At 41.5% G+C, this 20,072-nt stretch overlaps 1 protein-coding gene across 3 annotated transcripts in view; it reads left to right on the top strand.

Moving 5' to 3' along the window:
- Positions 1-20,072, top strand: part of st6gal2a (ST6 beta-galactosamide alpha-2,6-sialyltranferase 2a) — a 45,964-nt gene that overhangs the window by 15,051 nt on the left and 10,841 nt on the right. The window contains exons 2-6 of one of the 3 annotated variants that reach the window (XM_039599887.1): positions 8,413-8,499; positions 12,341-12,397; positions 12,478-13,518; positions 17,077-17,174; positions 17,728-17,829. In XM_039599887.1, the coding sequence (XP_039455821.1) occupies positions 12,567-13,518; positions 17,077-17,174; positions 17,728-17,829 (1,152 nt within the window). In that variant the 5' untranslated portion in view covers positions 8,413-8,499; positions 12,341-12,397; positions 12,478-12,566. Of the gene's footprint in view, positions 1-8,409; positions 8,500-12,340; positions 12,398-12,477; positions 13,519-17,076; positions 17,175-17,727; positions 17,830-20,072 lie in introns of all 3 variants that reach the window. The other 2 variants (XM_039599886.1, XM_031734530.2) reach the window with 2 other exon arrangements.

Below are 20,072 nucleotides of genomic sequence, written 5' to 3'. Positions count from 1 at the left end.
ATTAACTAATGTCTAACTGTGATTTCAGTATTGGGGTGGCTGTAGCTCAGGTGGTAGAGCAGGTCAGCTACTAACTGGAAGTGTAACGCAAAGTTATTTAAGGGCTAGTTTTATTGCAATGGATGAGTTTACTGACTGACGCGCAGAAGAAATAGTTCTTTATGGAGCCTAGATGGTGTGAATGACGAGACCAAAGACTGCAATATCTTGCACGAAAAATATATTGAATAAATGGGGGAAAGGGGAAATGGAGCAAAATAATTAATACAACACACAACATAAATAAATGCCCACAATTAAAGAATAAATCAATTGCTGTGATTTTCTGTGCAAGAGTCCTTTTGTTAAGAGTCCTTTTTGGTCCTTTTCTTTTTAAAGTTCACTTTTAAGGTATTCCTCCTTAGGGTCCAGCTTCATACAATGGGGAAATATGTCCGTAATCCAAAGACGGCAAAGTGGGGGGAAAGAGGGGGGAAAAAAAAAAAAAAAAAAAAAAAAAAAAAAAAGGTCCTACCGGCTCGCCACTTCAATATGAGGAAGATCAATTCAAAGGGGGGGAAAAAAAACCTGACCTGTAGGTCAGAAAAATGTCCATTAGCACATCAAGTTCGATTCAGTTTACCGGTAAACAAATACATTTTTCTGCAAGTCTATGCAACAATGCGAATCATGAATCATCATCATCATCATCATCATCATCAACAAATGTACAACAGTTAAATTAATAATCATCTTGGCATTCCAGTAGCGTTCGCTACAAACAAATGCAAAAACAACAATAAAGAAAAACAACTGTCTAACAGACAGCATAGCCGAATTCAAGGCAACACATAACAATAATCATTCAATTGCACTTTGTTTCAAAGTAAGCCCATTAAAGTGCTTAAGTAAATAAAAGTGTTCAAACACAGCGGTTTTTGAACCGGAGTTCTGCTCGCGGTGGGAACGCCGCCGAACAAAATCGTTTTTTTAATCGCGGAAATGATCGACTCATTACTGACAACTAACAGGTTGTTTTTTGTAGATGTTAAGGACACTTACCGCTGAGGTGAAATGAGTTTATAGATGAACTGAGGGGAGAAAACGCTTTGTTTTCCAACGCCGTTCTAAACGCCATAAGCTTACAGCCACAGCAGGAGTCGAACCCGGAAGTGTCCCTCCACAGCCGGTTTTCATAGTTGCCGCGACGTGGAAGGAGCAAATCAGGAGAGGGACCTCAAATCAGCTGACGTGGGTCATGTGACAGGGTGTAGTTGATATGGGTTACAGAAGGTTCGTGGTTCGATCCCAGGCTCCTCTAGTCTGCATGCCAAATATCCTTGGGCAAGATACTAACCCCATGTTGCTCTCCGATGCATCCATCGGAGTGTGAATGTGAATGAATGATAGATAGTAAGCACTTAACAACTTAGAAAACGTGCTTGTGTGAATGGGTGTGATTGGATGAATGAATTAGTTGTATAAAGCGCTTTGAGTGCTCAGAGTAGAAAAGCGCTATATAAGAACCATTTACCATTTATTTGTAAAAACATAAACTCCTGGAACCTGATTTGCTCCACTGTGTATGATTGAAGAAGTGAAAGTGAGTGAAAGAAAGCTGATTCAGATGCTGTGGGAAGTAACGAGTTGGAGAGTTTGCTGCACTAATTTAAACCTGACTTCCCAAACGGGGTCTGGGGCAGCAGCAGTGTCTTCACCGCTTTCTGTTTTGCCTCAAGCTGCTGCACATTACGGAGCTATTAAGGCTTCATTGTGGTTGAGCTTCATATCAGCTGGATGTGTCTAAAGATGTTTGTACCCGTTAGAATGGTCTAAGCTGGAGGCAGATTAAAATGCCCTCCATTCTTGCACACCACTTCGTGCAGCTCTCATCTGCCTCCAGAAAGACATTTGGTTACATCCCAATGGACACAAATTACTGGGATAAGACACGCTGCCATTTATTATGAATAAACGCTATTTATTTATAATAAATGGCAGTTCCAAATGCACAGTTTTTGAACTCTGGAAAATGTGTATATGGGGCAGACTTGGAAGCTCCCAGGCACGCTGACAGGCACTTCAGTGTTAGGGGCCAGTGCGTAGTTTCTCTGAACTAGCTCTTCACATATGCTGTCCAACCAAGTCAGACATCAAATGCGTTCATAGCCATCCCCATTGGCCACACTCGGATTGGAATGCCTCCCATCATCTTACACAGGCTTGTGTATGTGAAAAGGTCCACAGGAGAGGAGTACAATACCTCTCTGCTCACTCACCTGCGTAGGGCCGGCCATTCACATGGTCAAGTGGGTGTGAATGTCAGATCTATTTTAAAAGTCACAGATTATGGTTGGTGTTGGCATCAGATGTGGGGTGAGCAGCCTTGGGACCAGCTAAAAAAAAATTTGGATGGAGCATAAATCCAAAGCATGCTTGAGATCAAAATACAATTTGGGTGTGAAAACCTCTCCAAAAAACCCAAAATACACTCTTTAAGTTCAAGTTCATAAATAACTCTGGGTCCCAGCAGTGAGGGTGCATACACCCATCCAGCAGCCCCTCCTGCTTCAGCCTATTTCTAACAGTCTCCCTCATGTAATACATCACTGGAAAATCTATTTCCCACACTATGTGGAGCACATACTGCATTTGCATTTATACTACAGTATGCTCTCTTCCCATAATCCTGGGAGACTTGGACTGGAAAATTCTAACCTGTTCATAAATGAATTCGAGTATCTACAATGGCTGACCACACGGTTCAGTCTTCGATTTGTTGGTCCACAAATTCTTAGTGAACCTCATCTTGTTGCCTTTTCCTTTTTGTTTTTTGCTTTTTACCTCACGGTGATGTATTAGTTTACAGCTACTAGAGGCAGTTTGAACTATTGCAAGGCGAATATTAAAGGAATTCAGCGTTATTTATTTTTTTTAAACTCTTTCACATGGAGAAGAACTCCGCTTTTGAGTGCTCAATATTTTATGAGGAACAAGTCCTTTGGTTCGTGTAGTAGTTCAGAAAATGTGCAGCCGTCTATTGTAATGCAGTGCGGAAAATGGAGACCGAAAGGAAGCCCTGCTTCAGAGCAAGCCTGCAATAATTACTGTGTGTTTCGGTTCAACCGGCTCTTTTATAGGACTCTTTTATTGCTTCTCTTTTGTTTTCTGATGATGTGTTAAACATCGCTTATTAATCTTTGTCTGCCCACTCACTGAATAACTCTTCTAAAATACAACGAGCCACGCAAACATGTTCCTATGATCCATCTTCAGCATTTCCATTTTTATTTTCGGTAAATGCTATGTGGCTCTTGCTTTTTAAGCCAAAGCCAGAACCTCTTCAGAGACTTATATTAACTTGCATGAGAAATTTTTCAAGGCGTCCATGATAAAAGTATTCGTATCGTGGCTGCCCCTCACCAGTTCCTCAGCAGGGTGCAGTAAAGTGGATTCTCTGAGATGGTGTGCAGCTGGATCCCCCCGAGGGCTCTACTTACCTGGCAGCCAGATACTGGCTGGAGTTCAGCGTGGTGAGAATATTACAGCAGGGAGCTGCAAGGCATGCTCAAGGAATGTGGTTATGTAAAAGAAATGGAAAAGAAATGTAACTATAAATATATTCTCTATATTGTACTCTTTCTTTCCTCTCTTGTGGAGTCACATTGCAGTTTTATGGCTCGACTGTGGTTCAGTGTTGGTGCTATGCAGAGCTTTGCAAAGCTGTCATTAGCCACCCGGGTGACAGTTTTAATAATATGTATAACAACTGGACATGTCTGCTACTGTTGTTCATGCTTTGCCCCTGCCTTGGAAAAAATATGGTGCATGCGTGAGCAATGTGCTGCTGGCTTGCTGGAGGTATACATGCAACCATAGCCTCCAGTTGGCAGAATTTCCATAATCTTATCCACTTTGGCGAAGAGCTACTCAAATCAACACCATCATCAGACCATATACAGGTATTTCAACTGCTGTAGAGTCCCAGAGCAAGTACGTCATATTGATGTCAGCAGGTTTAAATGCAATTCATGCAGAAAGAGGAAATAACGTCGGCCCCGCTGTTTGAAACGTCATCTGACTTTGTTTTTTAACTAAGTGAAGATAAAAGATGGGTATATGGAAAACAGCCCAGTGCCTCTATCAGTGTTTCCACCTACATGCATGAGACCACAAACCAGGAACTCTTTGTCAAGGGAGACGTCAGGTGGCTAAACAGTGCTGCATTATGCTGATAACGCAGTTGTAGCATAGTCATCGTTTGCTTTTTTTAAAGCAATCAGTGTGAATTAAAAAAAAACACCTCACTTCTTCAATAATTGTAAAACTTAACCATGGGTGCGTGCAGCTTTAATAACACTATAAGCAATTTTCAGTCTCTTCAGGAACAATTACACCTATAACACTTTGTCTGAACCACTGTGAGTTTACAACTTTAGTCATATAAGTACCTTCTTGAACACTAATTTTCTCACAGTTCAACAATTCAGCTACTTTTGGGGGGGACTTCTTAAAGGTAGAATACTGCCACTGTTTTGTGCACTTTGCTGCTTTTCAGTGTCATAGAGTATGTCATAAACTTTATATAATAACGTGTAGTATAAAGAAAACGTTAACCTTTTACATAATATACCGACGACTGCTGATATTAACGTTAAATGCCCAACGGTGTCATGGTCCTGGGTCATGCGACCCAGTGTTTTGAGTTTTAGTTTATTTGGATGTTTATTGTTTGTTTGGGTTCATTAAGTTATTCCAGCTCATTTGTAATTATATTACCCTTGTGTTTAGTCTCTCTTGCCCTTCATGTGTGTTATGTCTGTGTGTCTTATGTTGTCAAGTTCTTGTAGTTATTTCTGCCATCTTCCCCTGTACTCAGTCTCCCTGGTTCTGCGTCTACGTGTCATGTTTCATGTCTATGCAGTTATGTTAAGTTCATGCCATGTTTCATTTCCATGTCTATGTCTGCGTGTTTCCTGTTTTATTTTGGAAGAGTCTGGTGTTCTTTGTTCATTGTAGTTAGTGTTACTCTCCCCTGTATTGTCATTATGTTTCATTCTAGTCAGCTGTGTTCTCATGTGTCTCCACTTCCCCTGATCCCCTCATGTGTGTATTTAGCCCTCGGTCTTGCTGTGTTCAGTGTCGCGTCGTCTGTGTTCCCACCCTCCATGTTCTCGCAGCCAGTCTGTACAATCATCGCCATGGTTTTCTGAGTCTCCTTAGTTTATCAGTATCTGTTTCCCAGTTTAGTTTAGGTTCAGTTTAGTCACGCTGTTTCTGCTTTGTTGTGAGACCTGTCATCAGCCACAATAAAGGCTCGCTTTCAGTTTAAGTTTGCTCCGGTCTGCTCACTTGTGTTCGCACCTGGGTCCACCACACACACCACCACACGGTCTGTCCCCTCAGATCGTGACAAACCTAACCTAACACTGTCACAACATAAGTGAATACTAAAAAAACAACCTTCTTGTGCTGATGTCATTATTTTATGGTAATTTGCATCAAAAAGCAAAACATGGAATCATAGCATAAGCAAAAAGATCAGATTGAGTTTTTCCAGAGAGTAGAGGTACCAAAGGTAACTATCTGGACCCCCTGCTAAATGTCAGTCACTATCTTCTTTTCCTTATCATAGATCATATAAAATTCAGTTTGCAGTTTTTATATTGTTTGTTGAATCACTGAGTGCAGAGTAGTAAAACTTTTTTTTTTTTAATCATTTATATAGCACTTTTTTTTTTAAAGCGCTATATAAATACAGGCCATTTACCATTTACCATTTAATAAAAATGCTATATATTTTTTTGATATTCTCTGTCAAGAAGACTTGAAAGATTGACGTGGATGCTGGGTGCCAAAGCGGGTATAGCATTCAGGAAAGCAGGTTCAGAAAAAGTGACCTTTTTGGAAAGTAAAGCCTCACCTGCCATGCAAAATAAACAAGACTCTCGTGGAATACAGAATATTCAGAAAGTGCCACATAAAATGTCAGAATAAAATCCAGGTCCTGGTGCTCATGTGTCCCCCATACCAGGATGCTCAGATGTACAAGAATGTGAGTTTGGATAGCAACGAAAACGACACTTAAAAGAACGATACTAAGATTATAGAGCCGAGGTGGGTACAGACAGTGACTTACTTTCATCATATTATTTTGATTTTAAAATGTTAAACAGAATATTAAGAACATAAGAGAAAAATATTACACTGGTAATAAACTGAATTCAGTGGTGATTTTTGTGAATAGTTGGAGGTTATGAGTAAGAGAAGATGGAGTGTTTACTCTTGGTTGCTGTGGAAGTGTTGGGACTTGATACCAAATGTTGACATATGCATTTAATATCCCGTTGTTAGATGTCTCAAATGTGAATGTTTCACATGAATATGGCACTTACTTGTGCTGGTTCGGGCATTGTTTCTCACTCAAACTCTCCTACACAGTTAAATAACATTTCATTATAATATTTTATTAACTATCAAGTCAACAGGCCAGTTTGACTGCAGTTATGTGATGGGAGTTACTTGTCAAACCATTATTTATGCCATAGTGTACTGCATTTACACACCCTGTTGCACGTCTTGATCTGATAAGTAGCTGAAGTTCAAGCTAATGGAAGATATATATATAAACAGTTTTGTAAACTAAGAAGAAAACAACACAAGGGCTTTCTCTGACTGCTTGAGGACAATCAATCACTCCTTCCAGAAAATTTAAACAAGAACGCCTGGCAGAGGACCGGCAGACAAGCTGCAAAAATACTTTTTTACTCCCTTACCTGCAAAAGCTGAACGCATCAGCTTTTGAGCTCATCTTTCATCCAGCGGTGCTTCAGAAAATCTCAGGGGGGTACATGGGTAGAACAAAATAAAGTAAAAAAATAAAACTAAGAAGTGGTTGATTCATTTTTATCTTATTGCATTTAGAACTGTTTATAACTACGGGCGATATCTTTAACTGAGAAGCTGTGTATAACACTGAAACCGAAAATAGGATGTGATGATTTGCAGATGTCGTAAACTCATATTGTATTCACAGTAGAGCAAAGCACACATATAAAATATTTAAAGCAAGAAAACATAACATTTTAAGATGGGGGGGAAAAAAGGTCATTTTGAGAGTGATGGCAGCAACACATTTTAAAAAAGTCGGGGCAGGGTCATGCTTACCTCTGTGTGGCATCCCCTCTTCTTTAAATAAGAGTCTGTAAATATCTGGGAAATAAGGAGACCGGTTTTTGGTGTCCCATTCCTGATATGAGATTCTGGCTGCTCAACAGTCCTACGTCTTTTTGTGCTTTTCATTTCATGATGCTCCAGATGTTTTCAAGGAGGCTTCAGCCACCAGACTCGTCTTCTGTGACGCCATGCTCCTTTGATAGATGCAGTATGCCGTTTATCATTGTCTGGATAGGTGCATGTGTTGCTCTAAAGCCCATGTATATCTTTCACCAATGGTGGTGCTTTTCCAGCTGTGCAAGATGCCAATCCCATAGGTGCTAATGCACCCCGATACCATCACCGATAACGAGTTAGATGGTCCCTCTCCTGTTTTTTTAAAAATGTTATTCTAAAGCTTTACTCAATACAAGACAGTCATATCTCACTCTGTTTACATTGCAGTTGATCCATGGCATCTGTCTCACGGGTGCGTGATGACAGCTACCTATAGGGTGGTGTGGACACGCAAGTTTTGAGAATGAGGCAAAGTAGGAGTTTAAAGTTGATACAGCAGGTGTGTCCACTAAATATCTTGGCACACGTTCAAAACTCAGTGACCTTGACTTCGAGTTTAAGGTCAGAATAAGTTAGAACAAAGCAATGTAGGATTTTTAAACTGATACTATGTGGTTCTGAGGGCAAATGTCCAGTAAAAACACATTGAGGAAAAGGCCGTGGCTAAACACAGAAACATCGCACATATCTGCAATAATATATAAACCACAGAATGTTAAAGAACTAAAAACATATTTTAGCTCATTTAATGGCTGTTTGACAGCAATCTGACTCAGTTAACTTAAGTCAAACTGTAGCAACAGTGACAAGCCCTTTTCAGCGTCCCCTAGGAGACCTCTTATCTGCTGTTGTCTGTGTTGCTTGGACGTTTGTTGTTTTCGTATTTGACTGTGTTGCATCTCTTACGGACATGCAGGTGTTTTCCAGTTTCTGAACATGTTTGCTTTGTTATTTGCATGCCAGACCATTAAAGCAGTTAACCGCTCTCCTCTTTCCTGCTGCACAAGCTTCAGTTGCTTCACTTTCATACACCCACTTTCGATTTTGGTCTTATTCTTTACAAGATCCGCGCTTTATATTCTGTTTGCCTCCTTTGTCCATCACAGCCTCCTGCCAAGTCATTTCGTCTTCCTTTGCTGTCTGGCAACGTCTCTCTTACATGTTTCCCGTTTTGTTGTTTCTTTGTGTATCCCTCAGAAGATAGCTCTCTACTCCGCCCCCGCCTCTCCATCTGTGCCACACACTTGTGTTGTTTCACAGTTACTGAAGCACACATCCTGCTACCAGGTGAGGCAAACTACAAATGCACACACATGCTTGCATGACATGCGCTGGAGCACACACATACAGTCTGCAGTGGTTTCAGTGGTGCATTTAGATGACATTTGCTTGGCGATAACATTGCCACTGGCTAGGTTTGTGTTTTGCACTTTGTTTGTCTTTGCTTTTTGTGTGTCGGGCATGCTGCAGCTGTTGTTTTCAGGTGTTAAATGGCGCATTTTCCATTTATGAACATTTGACCTCCAGTGTGGTAGACATGTCAAAACTCCTACACTGAACATCCCAGCTGACTGTGACTTTAAGTGTTCTCAGAGGAATCAGATGTGTGTTTCCACAGTGTATTTTCTTTCTCCCATACTGTCCCTGCTCCCTCCAGCCTAGTTTCTCCCCGCTGCTTTCCTCCTGCTTGACTGGGGTCAGCAGATGAGCTTTGACCGCCTGTGTGGCCCCCGAGCGAACGGCTTGGAAGCTGCGTGAACGCAAAGGGGCAGAAGGCCACAGGGGCACCCGAGATCAGTTGTGCCGTACTCTGCAGGACCCAGCAGCTGCAGAGACAGGAAGCTGTAATTAGGACTAGAAGAGGCTTAATACTCTGAGCATTTTTTTTCCTTCCTGCCAGTCTTCCACTCTTGCTCTCTTTCTCTCTCTAGAGAGAGAAATGCTTCCACATTAGGAGACCAAAACTCGTAATTACATGTGATTGTGGTTCTCTGATGTGAGGCAATTTAATGCTTCATTTATTCACCTTCATTGCTGTATATTTCATGCCTTAATCCATCAGTGAGCCCAACGTTTTGTACACCAGAGTATTATCAAAGCTGTAGTAAAAATAATTCAGGCTTATAATCACGATGTTATTTATTGTGGGGGGTTTTTTTTGTCTCTTTGTTTTGTTGTTGTTGTTGGGGGGTACAGAAAAGTGAAGTAAACAAAGGTGCTCTGTTGTCAGATTTGTACAGTAATGTAACAACGAATGCTTTTGAGTGGTGTGCTAGAACAGTGGGTGTTCCACTGGCTAGCCAAGTACTGATGACTCATTTAAGGGGTGTGTGTGTGTGTATATACATGTTAGGACATCATTGTGAGGACGGACAATTTGCAATGCTTGTGGGGACCAACAGTCACCTATGGGGACAAATTGCCCGACCCCATGAGTTTGAAGGCATTTTTGAGGCTCAAAATGTGATTGTAGTCTCAGGGTTATGATGAGGTCATGGTTACGTTTAGGCTGAGGGTTAGGTATTCATTTGTGATTGTTAGGGTAAGTGGCTAGGGAAAGCATTATGTTAATTAGATGTCCTCACTAAGATCTGAAAGTATGTGTGTGTGTCATAAATAACAAGACCATAACCCAATTCTTCTTTTTTTTGAAAAAGAAAAAAATTAATCAAAATTAAAATATCATTTTGAATAAATAGCAGGATACTGGTGAATTAATGATTATGGTAACCATTGTTTCATCAGTGTTCAGGTACAAGAACTGGACTTAATAAGGAATGAAAAAATAGCCAATGCACAAAGACAAATTTGAAAGAACTTCAAAAAGCCTGCTCAAGACCAGTTTAGAACAAAATGCAAAAGTGTAGCTCCTTTGAAGCGAAAATATAAAGAATTGAGGGTCACTCAAGACTTGTGCACATGAAAGTATTAATCTATTCCACTTCTAAAAAATGCCTCAGTAAGTTGCTACACATTTTTTTATGAATGAACATAAAGAGTAAAAGCCATCATAATATGAAACAGATGCAAACTTCTTTAGAGGCAGAGTCATAAACTTTTAAAATGTCCTCATGCCTCCTTATGGGTTATATCATCTCATGAATCTGTCTGTGAAGGTTCTCAGTCATCCAGGTCATCGTAGTCAAAGGAGTTTGCAAAGAAAAGCGTCTGGACTTCTTTGAGTTGCTTGAAGACGTTTCACCTCTCATCCGAGAAGCTTCTTCAGTTCTAAGGTCAAATGGCCGAGTCCCAGATTTAAACCCAGTGGGAGTATCCCCCAGAAGGAGGACAAAAGGACCCCTGGTGATCCTCTAATCACATGCGCCAAGGTGTGGCGGGTGTGGGACCTAATCAGCCAGGGTTTGGGTGAGCCCATTGTGAAACCTGGCCCCACCCTATCATGTGATTTCCTGAGGTCAGATGGCCCAGGATGTGAGTGGGCGTTAAGGCGTCTGGGAGGAACTCAAAACTGGATTATAGATGGCAGACAGTTGGTGTCGTAAACCACCGCCTCTGTTCAAAGATGGTCGCTCACAGTGGACATAGATGGCCTCTTTCACTCCTCTTTCAAACCATCTGTCTCTCTGTCCAATATGTGAACATTGGCATCCTCGAAAGAGTGACCTTTATCCTTAAGATGCAGATGGACTGCTGAGTCTTGTCCCGTGGAGGTGGCTCTTCTATGTTGTGCCATGCGCTTGTGAGTGGCTGCTTGGTCTCTCAATGTAGAGGTCCGGGCATTCCTCACTGCACTGTACAGCATACACCACATTGTTCAGTCTGTGTTTTGGAGTTTTGTCTTTCGTGGTTTTGTCTTTTGTGGTTCACCCGAAGACAAAACCCAAAACACAGACTGAACAATGGTGGTGTATGCTGTACAGTGCAGTGAGGAATGCCCGGACCTCACATTGAGAGACCAAGCAGCCACTTCACAAGCGCATGGCACAACATAGAAGAGCCACCTCCACGGACAAGACTCAGCAGTCCACCTGCATCTTAAGGATAAAGGTCACTTTTTCGAGGATGCCAATGTTCACATATTGGACAGAGAGGACAGATGGTTTGAAAGAGGAGTGAAAGAGGCCATCTATGTCCACTGTGAGCGACCATCTTTGAACAGAGGCGGTGGTTTACTTACACCAACTGTCTGCCATCTATAATCCAGTTTTGAGTTCCCTCCCCAGACGCCTTAACGCCCACTCACATCCTGGGCCATCTGACCTCAGGAAATCACATGATAGGGTGGGGCCAGGTTTCACAATGGGCTCACCCAAACCCTGGCTGGCTGATTAGGTCCCACACCCGCCACACCTTGGCGCATGTGATTAGAGGATCACCAGGGGTCCTTTGTCCTCCTTGGGGATACTCCCACTGGGTTTAAATCTGGGACTCTCGCCATTTGACCTTAGAACTGAAGAAGCTTCTCGGATGAGAGGTGAAACGTCTTCAAGCAACTCAAAGAAGTCCAGACGCTTTTCTTTGCAAACTCCTTTGACCATCTCATGAATCAATTAAATGTTCATTTAGCAGTAGCAGCAGGTAGCAGTGACGTAAAGCATTACTAATTGATTAGCCATTTGTTTCATCACTGTGTACGTCTTGGGGAAAGTACTTTAAAGACAAAATCAGCGTATTCAACTGCCGATCTGTGACACAGCAACAGAAAACCCCCCACAACATTGTGGTTGTCGTTAAAGTCATTTTGAAAACTACTATTTAAACAAAGCTTCCACCTGAAAGGCCTCACTTGAAGCTTTCATTAAATTTCCTTCAAACCTCACATTAACAAGCTTCCGTGGGAAAACTTGGGTTGTTTTTGTTTATTAAATTGAGGAATTCATCCAATGATCCAAATTGTATTTCATCTTTGTCTGATGTTGCATTTAAACACAGCAGCTTTAGTTTTAAAGTTGCGTCTGGAGCGTTCAATCTTACATGAGGGAAGTTTGATTACCGCTAATAAACGGGGCCAGTCTTTAAAAATTCTCTTTAGTTACAAATGGAAAGCGGCCAAGTTCTTATGTGCAGACAGTGGTTTCCTGTGTGAGCAGCGTGGTTACACGCTCACATCATCTCATGCATTCATGTACACGCTGCCTCAACTAATTAGTACCTCTTTTTTTCGCAGGGTCCTGTTATATCCTGGCAGACACATGGACAGGAAGAAATAAAAGCGTCAGTTCAGGTAAGCATTTCAAACCTCCCGTTGCAAAGTACAAAATTTTTTGGGCTTCCTATCGGAGTTTAACTGTACTTCTTTTACAGGCCCTCCACCTGACCTGTAGGGTAAGTCCTAGCTGTGGGACTTGTTGTTGGTGGGCCCACAGAGCTGGCGTACATGTGAGAAAGAGGTAATGAAGTCCAGTATGAGGCACTGGGGGAGGCTGATGCTGGTGGGAATGCTGGCCTGGGCTTTTGTCTTTCTCGCCCTCCTGTCATATTTCCTGGATGCTCGCGTGGATGAGCCCCTGACCTCTGCTGGCGCTTTACTCTCCCAGCACCCGGACACACGCCGTCTGGCCTCCATACAGGCCTCCCATCAACAGCATGCCATGGTAAAGCTGTCTTTACCGTTAACTACAACGTATCCCAGAGATAAGCCAGAGCTGGAGCCTCCCGCCAAGTCCGGGACCCCAGAGACCAGCCTGGAGATGAGCCAGGAAGCAAGTCGCCAGGACTATCTTGACCCACAGAGCCTGGCAGCCTGGTCCTCCTTTGGTACAGAGAATGTGGGTTCTCACTCAGACCCTGTAGTCCAGAGTCGTGAGCGACAGTCACAGACTGCAGACTATCAGAACGACTTCAGCACCATTCGATACCAAGGTGGCAAGGAGGAAGATGATGAGAAAGAAAATGAAGATGAAAATCTGGGAAACAGAAGGAAGAACAGAGCACAGAGTATGGCCGGTGGTGACTTCTCTGATCTGGAGGAATTCTATTTCTCCAAGTCCGTCTCTCTAGTGCAGCGGCTCTGGAAGGGTCGAGTGTCCGCGGGCATGCTGAGTCTTCGACTGCAGCGTGCCATGAAGGAATACGTCAACTCCAACAAACACCATGTTTCCTACAAGGGGAATCGTAAGCACGCTCAGAGTGCCAAGGAGCTGCTTTGTGAATTGAAGAATCAGGCCCGGCTGAGGACAGTAGACGGGTTGGAGCAACCCTTCTCTTCACTTGGCTGGGCTCGTCTGGTGCCATCCCTTTCTCTGGAGCAGCTGTACAAAAAGGAGAACAAGAGAAGCTTCAAGACCTGTGCTGTGGTCACCTCTGCTGGGGCCATCCTTCGCTCACGATTAGGCAAAGAGATTGGTAAGCACCAAATAAGTCACTTTCTGGCATTTTCCAGAAAAAGTCTACTGCAAACATGTATTCTATTGAAACTTGTGCAATTACAGATACTTTTTCCTGAATGTCTTAAATGCAGCAGTATAATAATTATATAATCTAAACAATTACCATGAAATTCTTTATAATAAATTATGAGACAAAGTGGAGCCGGTGCTGTAGTTAGAAGACTTTGTGTGTCTCTGACAGTAAAGGCTAAAGTGGAATTCAATCCTATTCAACAGTGGGAAATTTCACAGAAATTAGTCTGTGAAGAAGTCTTAGTGACTTCTTAGTCTTAGTCTCAGTTGACTGCAGGTGAGTGCAGCTGACTGAAACTAGCATCAAGTCACAGGATGTAGAATTTCACTGAAGTGTTTTATGGAGAAACAGCAATACTCGGAATTAAGTAGGAACAATAACAGGTTGGACATGTTACTGCTGACAAAAAAAGGTGTTCCCCGTACCTATTAATAAATTACCATGAAATGATTTATTAGATTGTTTGATTGCTGCATAAAAGACTTGCTTATTCTCTAAGTGTCCCACTCAGGAGTTGTAGTCTGAAGGTCAGCACATTTCCACTTTGTGCTTGCAGAGATTAGCATTTGCTCAGGTTTTTGTGTGGCTTTTGCTGATTAACTTGTCAAGCTGATTGTGCGCAGCGTTGAGTGCGTGCCTAGTAGGCTAGATATCTTTGCATTTGAATGTGTGCGTTCTTGGTTTAGAGACTTTTGGCAGCTCTCTGGTAAGTGGGGAGAGTGTGAATTCAGTGACAGATGGCTCCGCAGAAAAAACAGAACCCCCTCTGGTAACCAATCAGGCCTCTTCACATCACATATAGCTTCCGTGCATTTCTCTCTGAATTCAGCTGTTCAGGGCAAGCGCTAGAATTAATGACAAGGTCTTCAGCTTTGTGGCTTAATCTGCCACAGAACCCACTTTACAAAAAAGACAAGAAAGTGCACCACACAGATAAATGCGTACATGCGGGCAATGGAAACAGACTTCTGCAGGTTACCGTTTGGTTATCAGTGAAAACATCAATGCCACAAGTTATCAGTCTTTAGTGCGCTACTCTGTTTTGCACTACTTGGAAATCAGCAGTGACATCATTTCCTACAATTCGAAAAAATATACAAGGCGCCTCCCATTGTTAGTGCATGAACACCCTTACACCTGACTTTTGGTATGCGAGAAACATTTGACTGACATGGGAATGAGTTTTCAGTTTCAGGCACTAAATCTAAATCTTTCTGTATCATCTTCTCCCATGATTGATTTTGATGTCTGGCCAGTGGTGTGTCCCATATGCATGTGGTTGTATAAAAAAGATAATAATAATAAATTCTACCACTGTTACACAGTACTTTAGTCATGAATGCTTTGCATTAAAAAAAGAGCTGTTCTAAACGGGCTCCTGAGTTGGCATGATTACACACAAACCTTCTTATAGAAAGTGCTGTTGTTGATGATTTCTCTGAGGTCACCCAGTGTAAAAACAGCTGCAGGATACCGGGTCAGTGTGTAATCATCTAAGTATTCAGTTAATGGATGTTTAACTGATGTGATGTAGTGTCTTGATAAATGGGACCGTTGTGATGAAGCTGATTATTTATTGAACAGCGTCACGGTGCTTTAAAAGAAACAGCATGAATTTGCTACATTAATTCTCAGGCTTAGCTTCAGCAGGAAATCAGATGGCATTGATCTCACTCTGTCTACTCATTCTCACCCTGTTGTACCTCCTGAAAGGCTTCTCTGTGCCAGAACCTGTATTTTGCAGGTATGAACAGTGACTCATTCATTCGTTCGGTTAACCTGTCTGGACTTGAATATGACTACCACATCGCTCTGATTTTTGTGAATAGAAGTGGCAGGTTGACTGACTTTTGGATTGTAATGTTCCTAAGTCTCTATACACCACTGAGGCCATGCTGTGAGAGTTTGTTGGTCAGAACTCGGTTCAAAGTAAGTGTGGTGATGTGTGCCTGCCATCATGTGGTGAACACGGCAAACTGCATCCTCATTCCAAACACAGTATGGAGAAGATTAGTCTTTGGCAGGGTTATTCAGTTTGATGCAAACATGCTGCAGTAAAACACTCAATTCAAAGGCTTGTTTTATTTATCAGTGTTTAGACACAACTCTAATGTCATTTGAATTTCAAATTTACCATGCCAGATAAGTAAATATGCTTGAATATCAATGCTCTCTAGAAACTGTCTCATTTTTCTTGGAACTTTAAGCATGGGCTGTCTTGATGCATGCTCTATCATCCAGGTGAGTTATGAGAGAGAAATGAGAGTCATGAGAACTTGCATATTAAGAATCAAGGAACTGACCTCCCAGCCCATTGTTCTTTCAGTGGGGCTAGTTTCAGTCAATATGCAAATGGACTTTTTAAAAGATTGGGGAAACCTGCAGTCAGCTGCGAAAGAAGTCACTCCCACTGAAAATGCTATGTCGAGATGAACAGAATCAACTTCTAGGGAAGTCTTTTTTTCTTAGAATTCTGAGTGAGTCAGGAGTGAGCAATGAATTCTTTTCAAGGAACCCTATGAGAAACTGGGCCACACCATTTAGCTAGACTCAGTTCTGCTCTCATTAATTTTATTATTATGTGCTACGCCTTTACTAAGCAATCCTTTTTTGATCCTTTTTTTTCTTCTGAAGGTGTTAAATAGACGTTTGGTCTCCATCAAGATAGAGGCTGATCTCTGCTTGAAGGACTCTTCTTTAAAGCCATCATTCTACTTGAGCTCTATAGAGAACGGACATGTTTACTGTGTTTTATTAGAGCCTTGTTTGCTGTTGTGAAGCTGCTCTGAGTTGTAAACCTGCTGGTGGCAGTGATGAAGGGGTATCAGATCACAAGCTGAGGGATCATCCATTTTGGTGTTAGTTCAATGCAGGAGGAGGATGCCTGAAACTGACAGATCGATCAGCAGACAGGCAGGAATTAATTTGTAATTGTTACAGCCGCCATCCATCAAGGTGAGGATTTCATGTTGTTGAGGACCGTGAAGGACATGTGAACAAAAAAACCAGTAAACTCCTTATGTGAGCCATGGCTCTTTGTTTACCTGAGCCAACCACCGGTTACATCCTCGAGCCTGTCAGATATTGTTGTCAACAATTAGTGCAAGTGTGATTTTCATCCCTGTAGTCAGTGTGTCGTCACTGACTTTGGTGCTTGGTTATTGAGAGGTTTGTGTGTATTTTCTCCTCTAAATAGATTAGGACTAAGTAGAAATTCTGAAAGATGACGGTAATTGCTTTAAGACCTTGACAATTTCTGAGTTTGCAGAGAAAACATGAGCTGTTAACAATTGGAAGAGATATTTGATATTTGTTTGTAAATCTTCAAAGCCTGGCTTCACCTTTTAAGTTTTTTTTAAATGTTGCTATGTCTAATTTATATACACTTTCTGAAGAAGACTTTTTATGGAGGGAGATTTTCTGTATATTTCCATGATAACAGATGCAACTCAAGGCCAGTTTGTTACCTTGCTTTGAGAGACTCCATGGTTTCCCTTTCAGACGCTCATGATGCAGTTTTACGTTTCAATGCTGCACCTACAGAGGGCTATGAGAGAGACGTGGGAAACAAAACCACTATCCGCATCATCAACTCGCAGGTGAGTTAGGGTGAGGCCTTGAATGTAAATGACGGTGAATCCTTAAAAGAAACAGATGTAAAAAATACAGTCATTTATATTTTCAACTCACTATTTATGTAGCAAAGTAATGCCTTTAGAAGTGTATAAAGTGTATAAATGGTCAAGTGTTTCATCCAAATGACGATGAGTTCATTGTACTCAAATAATCTGAACTGAATGGTATGAACTGTTATTAGCAGATAGGCTAGTTCTTTGGAGGGAAAAAAACACCAACAGCTTCTTTAGTCTTTGTTTTGTGAAGTCTGTCTGGAGATGTTTAAACGTTTGCTTTGCCTGGCCAAAAATGACAGCTACTGGTTTTCACAGGCAGCAACTGGCTAGTTTGGTGTAATCATATTTACTAGACAGGTTTTATGTTGGTATCCGCCTCCTAGTCTAATTTACAGTAGGCACATGAAGAGGTTCTCTCTCTGTGTTTTTATTTGTATTTTGGCAAAATAGTGACCATGCATCTGAATGATTGTGCTTTACATTTGAAAGTCAGACTTACATTTCATGTGCTGTGTTACAGATTTTGGCAAATCCTAGGCATCGGTTCAATACAAGCTCTATCTACAAGAATATAACTCTGGTGGCCTGGGACCCCGCACCTTATGCTGTCAACTTACACAAGGTATATGTGTTTTCACTTTAGCAGTTTCAGTAGATCATTGTCACACTAAGGTCACAGTGAACCGACAGAAAAGGAGTATAGGATTATTAAAGTGGGTCGTCTTAGGAAGGTAAACACAGTTATTGTTGTGTATGTAGTCACAAACACATATAGGAAAAGAAGCTTGTTAAACATCCCTCCACTAGTTGCCATGATGTCATCTCATCTATCTCTGACTTCCACCTGCCCTTTAAAAGCTCTGATTCATGCTAGCAAATGTGTCCAAAACAAGATTTTATTCCGAGGCTCCTTTGCCCTTATCCTCTTCTCCATGCTTCCCGGTAATTGTTATTCAGTGAATGGCCTGATTGTTTGCAGTTTAAATATATTTGCATGCTGCGGGCAGCCTCTGCTTTCAGTGATTTCATTTATCTGGTGAATTACATGAAATTTCTTTTTTTCATCATTATTATTATTATTTTTTGTTTGTTTTTTAACGTTTTAATTAATTTTCTGAAGGACATCACCAAAACAAACAAGATCAATTCTATTCAGGCATTAACCTTTAGTCCTTTTAATCAGTGCTGTGCTGCTAGATTAGGTCTTTACGTCAGAATATATCAGATTAAGTAAAGATTAGAAAAAATGTCTGATTTGTTAGTTTATTACTGTCCATGCAAATAGAGCCAGAGTTCAAGCATGCGTGCAGTGCATTGTTATATAGCTGCAGTATTTGCCATACTGCTCACGCAACTGCTCACATAACCAGTAGACAGCACGGTAAAGAACAGGATTCCTGGATGTGGACTGATGGGATTTTAATAAAGAACACGATGCTACACTGACACTTGACCTTTGTCTCTACATCCGTGTTTTCAATTCTGTCCTCACTTGATGTCAGTAGTTAACCTTTGGAAATACTAACTGGAAGGTGTTGTTGCTGCTGTGTAGTCTCCTGTAGCTTTTAGCACCTCACAGTGTGTCTGTCATGTAGCTTTCCTTCTCGTAAGTTTGTTCAGTTTATTTTTACTTTGTATTCCATGACACTTGCCAAATGATTAAATGTGTTATGATTCTTAACTTTATTTAACTTGGATATAAGTAAAGATAAGATAAGATAAGATAAGATAACCTTTATTAGTCCCACACGTGGGAAATTTGTTTTGTCACAGCAGGAAGTGGACAGTGCAAAAATTAGAATAAAATAAAATAAGAATAAATACAGTACACAACTGTACAGAATAGAATAAAATAAAATACTATATACAGTAGAATAAAATATACAATAAGATAAAAATAGAATACAAATGCTTTATACAAGTGAGTAAAAATACAACGATGCCAGAAAAGATTATTGCACATTAGTGTTATTGCACATTTGTGGATGTGTGTGTTTGATCATTTGAAGTCTTTGTTGTGGAGTCTGACAGCAGTGGGGAGGAAAGACCTGCGAAATCTCTCCGTCCCACACCGTGGGTGCCGCAGTCTCCCACTGAAGGAGCTGCTCAGTGCTGTCACAGTCTCATGCATGGGGTGGGAGATGTTGTCCAACAGGGATGACAGCTTAGCCGCCATTCTCCTGTCACTCACCACCAGTGTTGGGACTAACGCGTTATTAAGTAACGCGTTACAGTAACTACGTTATTATTGTGGTAACGAGCACGGTAACTAGTTATTATGCCAAAACCAGGAACGCGTTACTCGTTACTGGGATTTAGATAGGCTCGTTACTCGTTACTTCGTGTGGTGGATATCGCGGAGCTTCCGCAGATTCAATAACATTAGCAAGTGGTGGAAGCCAGCAGGTGGATGAAGGAAAAGGGAGGCAAGAGGAGAGACCCGAAGCGGCCGCCGGTCCGCGTGTCAGGTGAACTGAACTTCAGGTAAGAAGTTATGACCTGCAGTCTATCGGAGTCAGATATAAACCAAGTTTAGGTGGAGTTTATTTTCGGTATGCTGACATTTTCGTACTGCGTGCTAGCTAGCATGACGGAGTTTCTATACAGCTGTGTGGGTGCTATGTTACTGATGTTGAACTTTATTTTGTTCATAGGTTAATTATTAGAGTTTCCAACCGTCCCCTAAAAAACAGAATCGTCTTGTATTCAGAGAAAATATTACGCGTTTCGTACTGAGGTGAAAAGGAACACAGTTGGTCCCGGACTTCAGCTACAATGAAAAAGACACAAAGCTGAAGCTGCACAGCTGCCTCTTCTTCTCTCATTCTCTCCCGTTTCTACTTCAATCACGAAACTGATCAATGA

This window comes from Oreochromis aureus, linkage group 16 (assembly GCF_013358895.1).
Source record: "Oreochromis aureus strain Israel breed Guangdong linkage group 16, ZZ_aureus, whole genome shotgun sequence".
NCBI classification, from domain to species: domain Eukaryota; kingdom Metazoa; phylum Chordata; class Actinopteri; order Cichliformes; family Cichlidae; genus Oreochromis; species Oreochromis aureus.
This window is presented reverse-complemented; position numbering and strand designations above follow the sequence as displayed.